Below are 11,031 nucleotides of genomic sequence, written 5' to 3' on the forward strand. Positions count from 1 at the left end.
CTGGTAGAGTTGCTGCCTCACAGCGGCAAGGGCACAGGTTTGATCTTGTCCTCGGGGACTCTCTGTGTGGAGTTTGCATGTTCACATGGTGGCCAGGAGGATTTTATTCGGGTGCCACGCTTTCCTCTCACATCATAAAGGCACACAGGTTTGTAGGTTAGTTGGCCTTTATAAAACTGTCGCTAGTGTGAAGGGAGTGCATGAGAATGTGGGATAACATAGGACTAGTGTGAACGTGTGATCAATGGCCGACATGGACTCGATGGATCTAAGGGCCTGTGTCCATGCTGGATCTGTAAATCTAAAAAGTCTGAAATTATGGATGAGCAAGATATAAGAATTGGAAAAGGGGTAAAAAGGAAAATCATTCTGTGACATCACGGGCGGCACGGTGGCGCAGCATTAGCGTTGCTCCCTTACAGTGCCAGAGACCCGGGTTCGATCCTGGCTATGGGTGCTTGTCTGAACGGAGTTTGTACGTTCTCCTTGTAACTGCTTGGATTTTCTCCGGGAACACTGGTTTTCTCCCACACTCCAAAGACGTACAGGTCTGTAGGTTAATAGGCTTGATAAAACTGTAAATTGTCCCTAGTTTGTATAGGATAGTGCGGGGATCGCTGTGCGGACCCAGTGGGCCGAAGGGCCTGTTTCGCTAAACTAAACTAAACATCTCCTGTTATGTATAGGAAGGAACTGCAGATGCTGGAAAATCGAAGGCAGACAAAAGTGCTGCAAAAATCTGAAAGCTCTGAAAGTGCTGAAAAGTCTGAAGAAGGGTTTCGTTCAGAAACGTTGCCTATTTCCTTCGCTCAATAGATGCTGCCGCACCCTCTGAGTTTCTCCAGCACTTGAAAAAACTCTAATATAATGAGCAGTGGGCAGGTGCTATAGACCTGCACGGGAAGGTAGACGCTCCCGCCCCCATGAGTCTGGGGCAGATGGGGCTCGTCAGCCTGGGAAGGCAGTCCATCTAGGAGAGGGAAAACTCTGATTTAAAACCTCCACTGCCTTGTGGCCATATCCAGTCATGGAAAAGGCTCCTGGAGGAAACCTCAAGAAAATCCGGAGTCGGAGCCCCTAAGGCAGTTCGTCGTTGTCTACAACCTCGCTCTGGCAGCTCCTGCGATGGCGCTGGTGCCAAATTGTAACGGCCCTGCTGTTCCTTTGGATCGATCAGCGACGTGGAGAGGGGGGGACGTGCTGCCTGGGCAACAGCCTGTCCTCTATATGACATCGCTCAGGCTTGTATCCGACCACACATCACCTGCAAACTAGGATGCATCACCCATGGTCAGGCATGACCGAGGGGGGCCTTTTTAAAAATGTAGCAGTATGATGCCTTGAGTAATAAATAGCCGCTGAATACGTGAATATATATTTGCATTGTTTGATACAATTATGTTGGTGATAAAAACTTCCAACAGCAATTCAATTTCATTATAAAACTAGACCAAGTGCAGACCCATTGGGTCTGTTCCCCCAACGTGTAGTTGTGGGGGGGGGGGGTGGAGGCGGCATGCAGCATCACACACCCTAACTATCCCCCCCCCCGCACTCACGCTAATTACCCCCCTTGATATTATATTGATATTATTAATTTGCTCCTTTGGATCAGTCAACCATTCGGGACCTTGTCAAATGCCTTACTAAAGTCCATGCACACCACATCCACTGAAGAGGAGGGAGGGGGAAGATTTGAGAGGGGGGTAGAGGAGAGGGGGGGGGGGAGACAGGGTGGATCTGGAGAAGGACGGGGGGAAGTGGAGAGAGCAGATGAGGAGACAAGGTGGGGAGGGAATGAGGGTGTCCAGGAGGATCTCTAAAGGAGAGGTGGTGAGATTGGCCTGGAAGAGATGGACCGAGATATGGAGAAGAGGATCTAAGGGGGGAAAAAATAGGAGGCGGGGAAGAGAGGAGGGGGAAGAGATGAGGGGGATATAAGAAGGAAAGAGGTGCTGGAAGAGAGGGAGGGGGGGAACAGGATGGATGAGGGGGGGAGAGGGGAAGGGGGACAAGGAGGGGGGGGAAGAGAGGAGAGGAGGAAGAGAGGACGGTGGGGGGGGGAGAGGAGGGGAAGGGGGGAGAGGAGAGGAGATTAGGGGGGGAGAGGAGGGAGGAGGGGGGGATTGGAGAGGAGTACGTTCTCCTTGTAAGAGCTTGGAGGAGAGGGGGAGACACTGAGATCCCACACTCCAAAGACGTACAGGTCTGTAGGGATAGGATAAAACTGTAAATTGTCCCTAGGGGGTATAGGATAGTGCGGGGATCGCTGTGCGACCCAGTGGGCCGAAGGCCTGTTTCGCTAAACTAAACTAAACATCTCCTGTTATGTATAGGAAGGAACTGCAGATGCTGGAAAATCGAAGGCAGACAAAAGTGCTGCAAAAATCTGAAAGCTCTGAAAGTGCTGAAAAGTCTGAAGAAAGGTTTCGTCCAGAAACGTTGCCTATTGCCTTCGCTCCATAGATGCTGCCGCACCCACTGAGTTTCTCCAGCACTTTTGTCTACCATCTCCTGTTATGTAATTTGTTTTTGAAAAAACTCTAATATAATGGGCAGTGGGCAGGTGCTATAGACCTGCACGGGAAGGTAGACGCTCCCGCCCCCACGAGTCTGGGGCAGATGGGGCTCGTCAGCCTGGGAAGGCAGTCCATCTAGGAGAGGGAAAACGCTGATTTAAAACCTCCACTGGCCTTGTGGCCAATCCACAACCATGGAAAAGTAAGGGAGTGAAACCTCAAGAAAATCCGGAGTCGGAGCCCCATAAGGCAGTTTGTCGTTTTCTAAACCTCGCTCTGGGTAGCTACTGCATGGCGCTGTATAGACCTTTGTTCCAGTAATCGATTAGCGACTCAGACCTCCGTCTTGCTGGGCAAGACTGATTCCATATGGCATCGCTCCTGCTTGCATAGACCCTCATCACCTGGAAACCATGCATCACCCATGGTCAGCATGAGAGAGGGGGGAATTTTTAAAAACTTACCAGTATGAATGATCATAAATAGATGCTGAATATGTGAATATATATTTGCATTGTTTGATACAATTGTTGGTGATAAAAACTTCCAACAGCAATTCAATTTCAATTAATTATTGCCAGTGTAGACAGATGTGAAAGTGGTGATAAGCCAATGTTAATCCATCACTGTACATAGAGCAAGCTCCCGTTTGTCCCAAAGTCAATTATTCAGTTAAATGGAATTCTACTTTCTATTAAATTATCTGATATATTTTACATATTTATGTACACGGATTTCAATGTATACACATAAAGAATGCAAGATTCAATTGTGATTTTTTTTAACCTGTTTCAAGCAACATGTTGAGAGAAACAGAAACTGAAATACATTTAATATCAACAGTAAGATTTTATTTGGATTTATCACAGTAATACATTTTTTCCCATTAAATAAGTTAAGATACAAATAATTTAAATATTGTATACAAAATCTTAAACCAAACAATGGGCATGGAGGGCAGCACAGAATTCGTTTTTAAATTGGCTCTTAAAATAATCTGTTGTGAGAATTTTAAAGAAAATCTATTTGTACATTTTTCAATTTCAGGCCAACATTTTTAATATGTTCATCTCCTTTCTCCCCGAAGATAGTATGGGACTAGGTCTTAGTTCCATGGCTGGCATGCAGTTTTTGAGCATCATTAATTTATAGCTGAATCTCGGCAAGAAGGCCATTCATCAGTGTGTACAAATTTTACAGTGGCTACTCCAGAGTTCGACCAAGATCACTTGCTGCCCACTTCCATGGTGGGCAATCAAAAACAATTGTGGCCTGTGGAATCATGTGACCAATTCCAATGCCCAAAGGCCAAAAATGCCTTTATGACGTTGGGCCAAATATTCATCAATTTTGGAAATCTCATGGTGATGATTGTTTCCCTATCCACGAACAATAAGCATTAGTTTCATCAGAAAGTCACAATCTGACGTGGTACATTCAGATTTTCTGAATAAACCAATACTTAGCAATTTTTGAATTTGCATTGTTTAATGTTTACAATGCTGGTCATGTCCTATTAGAGTTTCTCAGTATTTAACACAACAGGAAATGCCAAAACCAAATCATTTTCTTACACTTAAAACAATCTGGTTGTGTGCTGCAATGCTGTTGTACATCTCAACATTAAATGCCCACATTTAGCTACCCTGAAAAAAACTAAGATACAACCTACTTAGAGGCTTAAACAAATCATACATCATAGAATAGGTCCAAATTCACTAAACTATTGCAATTTCTGATATTTCAATACATGAAAGAAAGCATAAGAACATAAAACTACGATTTCTGAAAATATGAATCAAAACTAATTTCCAGTTTTTAAATTAAATAGCACCTGAGTGATACATGACGTATTCAACCATTTCATAAACAATATATTAACAGGAATTTACAAATATTTAAAACCATTAAAGGTCTGTTGAGTCTCAAACATTTTTTCTTAAAGCATTCAGTAAGCAATGAGAGTAACCCACTCCCACTTAAACTATTTATTTCTGCGTATTGTGTGCGCGAAGCAGATGTATTTTAAGTGAAAAAATATGTTTTAATTTTTTTTAAAGTATAGATTTCTGTAAATATATTCTGTAAAAATATTCTGCATATTTATTTCCATAAATATAAATTCACATATAGTATATGTTCAATTTAGTAGTGACGCGGATAGTGTTTCCCTTTCAGATGAAATATACATGGTTGAATTTTTTTAGTTTTCACTGCAGCAAAGCAATTTCAATTGGAGATCCTGAGAAATCATTGGTGAGAATTTAACAGTGAACTTCAACAGCCCAAGTTAACAAGAATACAGAGATTAGCAATAGCTACTTAAACATCTTCATATTAACAAATTGAATACTCCATCCAACCTGCACACAGGTTCTCCTTGTCATTGGGGTAAGTTTGATTTTGCTGCATTAAACTATTTACATACTTCTTAGACAAGAGGACATGACTTCAGAATTAAAGGACAGAAGTTTCGGGGTAACATGAGGGGGAACTTCTTTACTCAGAGAGTGGTAGCGGTGTGGAACGAGCTTCCAGTGGAAGTGGTGGAGGCAGGTTCGTTGGTATCATTTAAAAATAAATTGGATAGGCATATGGATGAGAAGGGAATGGAGGGTTATGGTATGAGTGCAGGCAGGTGGGACTAAGGGAAAAAAGTTGTTCAGCACGGACTTGTAGGGCCGAGATGGCCTGTTTCCGTGCTGTAATTGTTATATGGTTATATGGTTATATGGTTATATGGTTATATGGTGGACAACCTCAGCAGTATGGAAGTAGAATCAGGAAGCATTTAATAACACCAAGACAATGGAAATATGCAACCCCTGCACCAAAATATGTGGATTGAACACCAATTCCAAGAGACAGACTTTTGTTTGCAGAGAGCATCAAGAATACCAATGTGGTAAAGGCCACCGTTCAACCATGCGCTAATTGAATGGGGACAGGTTAGCGTTGGAATGGCCCATTCCATCTATATTCCTTTGGGAGCCCAGACAGTGAGCCTGGTAGGTGATTACACTGAGGTACAAGAAGGCCCAACTTCAACATTAGGATATGAATTAATACAGGAGCCAACTTAGACCCTCCCCTTCTAAATCTCATGGAGACTATGACGATTTCCATTTCCCAGCCCAGTTTTGACTGGGTAACAACACAGACCAAGCCTCAAACTCAGGGACATTGCCAGCGTGCATTATTAAAGGCCATGTCCGAGACTTCGGTAAACACCATTGGCCGTTTGATAAGTATTTTACAGAGACCTACTTGAAGTTGGTTTCCAGGATATCCTGTTTAGGCCAGGTCTATTTATAGTAACAAAGCAGACCTTACAAACACTAAACAACAACTTATGCCTGAAGGTTGTACACACTGTCACAGATGTATGTGTAGGGAAAACCACGCCTGTTATTGGGTTCCACTTCAAAACACCTCTAGTCGTTGACATGAATGATGGACCGAGGACTTTGAAATAAAATTGCAGATTTGGGGCAAATTCCAGTAAATAATTTTCAGTGAAGCTGAATTGTTTATCGCATGAGAATATTACCCAATGTCAAAGCAGTAAAGCTTGTGTGTTGTCAAAGCCTCTTGGTTCTTGACACTGAAGACAGTTCTGTTGCAAGACCCATACTAATCTTCACTTGACATTGTATCCAACTTCCGATTTACTTCTCCAGTCAAAGCCCAAATCTTCATAACATAACGTTGGATTCTGTGTATTATTCTTGGCAGAGTTCAACAGGCCATTACATCATTTTGTGTCTATTTTGATGACACTCAGAGATATCCCTTCTTTCGGGTGTTCGTTGTTTAGTTTAACTGGAGCTGTGTCTGCCTCCGAACTCTCCACCTCTGTGGGCAGACACAGCCTACAACACTCTCTAACCACTAATATTATCACAGATCCAATGACCAGCAGAGTGGCCAGTGCAGATATTATAAGCAGAAGTGGATTGGGTTTTGTGATGCTTTCATTCGCACATTCTCCCATGTAATCGTGCAACAACGTGACTGTTGAAGAATTATTCCCACTCGGGTAAAAACAACGAGCATTTGCCACATCAGGTATTTCAACCTGAGTACCATTTAATAATTCCAGCCAGGTCAGTGCGCAACAGTTGAAGACATTTCCACTCAGGTACAGTGTTTCAAGAGTTTGAGACACATTTTTAATGACCTTGTCTTGCAGAAACTGAAGATTGTTGCCTCGGATATCAAGGCTTTTCAGCGGAGCACATCCAACATCCAGAGGTAACATGTCCAACTGATTGTACGATAGGTCTAGGTCTCTGAGATGATTCAGACAGGTCAAAGTCACCTTCGAGGTTTGGATCAAATTCCACCTTAAAGAAAGGAATTTCAAGGAGTGTTCTAAACCTTTCAAAGCCTGACCAGGTACATCGAGGTATTGATTTCTTGAAAGATCCAAATATGTCAAAGGAGTGTGATAGAATGAGAGTGGGCCCAGGTGTGTAATGTTATTTCCATCCAGCTTGAGGTGCTTAAGGGTGGGGATTCCAGAAAATGACACACAGCTGGTTCCAATCTTGCGAATGCCTCTAGTTGTATTTCCCATATTACAAAGTCTTACATTGTTGTTGGCAAGATTTACTCTTTCTATTCTCGGTAAAAGTTCAAATAGTCGGGAGGGTAACAGCTGAATGGAATTGTTTTGAAGGTACAAGAACTTTAATGATTGGAGAAATTTAAGGTTATCCACTGCAAGAGATATGTTGCTCAATTCATTGTCACTCAGATCCAGAGATAACAGCAAATTGAATTCATCCTCATCTTCAATACTAAAATTCTGAAAACAGTTTCCACTGAGATTCAGGTGTCGAAGTGAACTGAATTTATTAAGAAAGTCATGTGAAATATCTATCAATGCATTGTTGCTTAAATCCAAAAATATTACTTCAGATAAAGTTGAGTGGGCATTGTCATTGTGTATCTTATTTACCGCCTTCATTTCGTCATATCTGTTTCTGATTTCCCATTCACTGGCGTTCTTCAATGGCTCGGCTGCTACACTGATCAAGAAATTGCCAGACAAATTCAGACGTTCAATGTGATGCAGTTTCGGAAGGAGAGGAAAATGAAACAATCTGTTGTGACTCAGATCAAGCTCCCGAAGCTGGTACTCGTCATCACTCACGTTTGTCATGAAGAATTCAATACCATTTCTGCTTATGTTCAATACCTTAAGTTTAGAAAGATGGAAATCAGAAATGCAGGAAAGGGAATTCATGGCTAAATTCAATTCATCCAAGTGCGCCAAACATTCAAAGGTGCCCGCTGATATTTCTGTGATATAATTTCTTTCAAGAGCGACGTGTTTTAAAGACTGCATTCCACAAAGCGTGTCGGCTGTCAGCTTCATCAGCAAGTTACCAGACAGATGCAATTCCTCCAGTGAAGACAGGTTCTTCAGTTGCTGAGCAACAGTGTCGCTGTCCCAGTAATTGTCCGACAGATGTAATACTTTCAGTTTGTATAACAGGCTGAACGCTCCGCTCCCTGATGAAAAGTTTCTGGTCAGGAGGTTGTTTGACAAATTGAGCTCTCTTAGTTTACTCAGATGTCCCAGAGCGCCTGATGTTATGGTCTTCAGCTGGTTGTTGCTGACATCCAGATGCCGCAGTGAACCAAGGGTCAGCAGTGATTCCTCTGTCAATGCTCCGATAGAATTATGCGATAAATCTAGCTTTCTAATAGCCGGCAGTGAAAGATCAGGCACCTCAGTCAGATTTCGGTTTTGACAGGACACATCATGGCCTTTCTGCTAAATAAGATTTTAAACAATAATTACTTTATTTCTCGTATTTTTCCTGTACTTTAAGACCACAAACCTTACTAAACACTGCCACACAAAACAAAACCCAGCTGATATTCTTCAAGACAGCTTACTACCTGTAAAATTAATTCCAAATTAATCACAGAGACCATGAATACAAATATCTTCTCTCTGATTTTGTACCAATGCCATGAACCCATTTATTGTACTAAATCTTTTGCCTAGGCAGGGAATTAGTGTGTTTGAGTCACATGCCTTTGAATATTCTTCCAGTCAATCCCAGGGAAATGTGAGTAGAATCCTGGGTCGTATCCCTGATGGATTTCAGATTCGAATGTCTGGTTGAAATAGTGAACCCAGTCTATTGTATGTTTGGTAAATTCTCTCCAATATAGCTCCTTACTATTAAGGGACATTTAGACAGACATATGAACTGACAGGGAGAGAAGAGAAATCGCACATGAATTGACATGGGAGTGGAGAGAAATAGACCACGTGCAGGCAGATGGACTAGGTTTAATTTGGCATCTATTTCACACAGACCTTGTGGGCTGAAGAGCCTATTCCTGCGCTGCATTGTTTTATGTATTGGAGGGAACTGCAGATGCTGGTTTACACCAAAGATAGACACAAAATGCTGGAGTAACTCAGCGGGACAGACAGCATCTCTGGAGAGAAGGATTGGGTGCCCATTCATGTCTGACCCGCTGAGTTACTCCAGCATTGTACATGTCTATCTTCAGTAGTGTTCTATGCTCCATCAGTCGGTATAAAGGTATTAATGTATGTACCGCTGATGATCACAGTGGAAACAAATCTGCCCTTCCACAGTATTCTGCAGCACAATACCATGGCATACAAAAACCCTCAGTATTATACGTATCATCTTGTAAAAAAACTAAACATAGAAACATAGAAATTAGGTGCAAAGGCCATTCGGCCCTTCTCACTCAATTGATACTGCATCATCTCCATACCCCCTGTAGCCACAAACAAAAAACTAGCGCCAAGAAGCCTCAACTACCATCTGTTTCCAAGCAACTGCGGAAAAAAAAGTTCTTTTTCATCCGGTTTTAGGATTTCCCCTTTATCCTTAAGCTGTTTGCCCTAAAACTTTTCGACGGAATTTCACCCTTAGTTTCACCTTTTTAAAATCGACGGGGTGCAGGATACAATTATGAAAGATGTAATATATTTACTATACTACCACACCAAGCACCGATACAATCAATAACAGCCTATATAGCTTACACAAACTGGTTGGCTATCTATTAAAAAGATGATCACTGTACATTGATACATGTGACAATTATAAACGAATTTAAAACTAAACTATCTACAATTTACCTTAGCTAAGTTACTCATATGACTTAACATTTGCTAACATCATTCATCTACACTGTGAGGCGATCAGCAGAGCAGATTACAGTCTCCACCTGCGCTTGATCACAAACAAATCATCGATCTGCTGAAACACCGCGGGCTGCAGACAACCCGTTAAAATGCTCGGATTTCTAAATAAAAAACTGGACTAATAACTATCAATCTTCCACCTTATGTGGACAATTATGTTTTCGTCTATTGTACAATGCAGCTGGTTAAAATACGATATATATATTTGCTTCAGAGAGAAAAAGGTGAGTTGGAACCCTACCGTGCGGCAGATACTGAGCTCAGTGCTGGTATCATTGGTGGCAGTTGTTAGAAGGCAGGTCGCTGCCAGAAACCACAGCAACAGCCAAAGGTTCATGTCTCCGCCCCGGACAACAAGACAATGACATGTCTGCACAGTGACTGCCACATATCCCTGGATCCACATGCATCGTAATAGGGGAAACTTGGCTCTAGGAAGTTATTGACGTATAGTTTAACTCCTGATCAAACTGTAGTGAGAGAAAGTGTCCCGGAATAGTAGCGTCCCACAACACAGAAGCAGCCGGCTTCCATTATTCCAATGTGTATTCTCCAAAAGTGCAAGGCAGGTCCAGGAGAAGACTTTGAATCCAGAGCAATTAAAAGATCAGCAGGAAATTTGGGGCTCTGGTTGGTAAGAATGGAGTATTCCAATTGTGAACGCTTACAGTACATGTGTGCGCGTTTTATTCGGAAATATATGGTGCTTATGATTACGCGCGAGTGATCGCGTTGGGTGGATGTTGTGTGTAAAAGAAGGAACTGCAGACGCTGGTTTCCACCGATGATAAACACAAAATGCTGGAGTAACAACAGCGGGACAGGCAGCATCTCCGGAGAGAAGGAATGGGTGACCTTTCGGGTCGAGACCCATCAGACTGAGAGTCAGGGGAGAGGGAGACTCAGAGATAAGGAAATGTAAGGTGGGAAAACGACACGTCAAATCCTCTGATGTGGGAAGTTCTGTTGGCGCGTATACTTGTGCAGTATATATCTGCATGTGTGTGGCTGATATGTTTTCACCAGGAATTGTCATGAACTGGATGGCACCTGGCTGATGGGGGTACGCTTATCTCTGCATGTTTAGAAGTTTTTATGTACCCTTGTTTGTGTGTCGTCCTATATGTCTGTACGTGGATTTGTGTGTCTGTATACCTGTTGTGTGTATGTGCATATGTTTGTAAACCATTTAAACCACGATGGGGACTGCAGGCAAGACCAAATAACACAACCTTGGCCTTGAGCAGCCCATATTGTATTGTATTATAATAAACCTTACAAAAATTAATGCAATACAGTAAA

At 42.4% G+C, this 11,031-nt stretch overlaps 1 protein-coding gene across 1 annotated transcript in view; it reads right to left on the reverse strand.

Annotated features, from left to right (window-relative positions):
- Positions 1-3,128: 3,128 nt before the first annotated feature.
- The window catches only part of LOC129701955 (transforming growth factor beta activator LRRC32-like), a 10,602-nt gene continuing 2,699 nt past the window's right edge, over positions 3,129-11,031 (reverse strand). Inside the window, exons 2-3 of the mRNA XM_055643400.1 lie at positions 9,971-10,032; positions 3,129-8,304 (exon numbers count right to left, since the gene is read on the reverse strand). Of these exons, the coding sequence (XP_055499375.1) occupies positions 6,274-8,304; positions 9,971-10,032 (2,093 nt within the window). The 3' untranslated portion in view covers positions 3,129-6,273. The remainder of the gene's footprint in view (positions 8,305-9,970; positions 10,033-11,031) is intronic.

Source organism: Leucoraja erinacea, chromosome 12 (genome assembly GCF_028641065.1).
Source record: "Leucoraja erinacea ecotype New England chromosome 12, Leri_hhj_1, whole genome shotgun sequence".
In the NCBI taxonomy this organism is placed as follows: Eukaryota; Metazoa; Chordata; class Chondrichthyes; order Rajiformes; family Rajidae; genus Leucoraja; species Leucoraja erinaceus.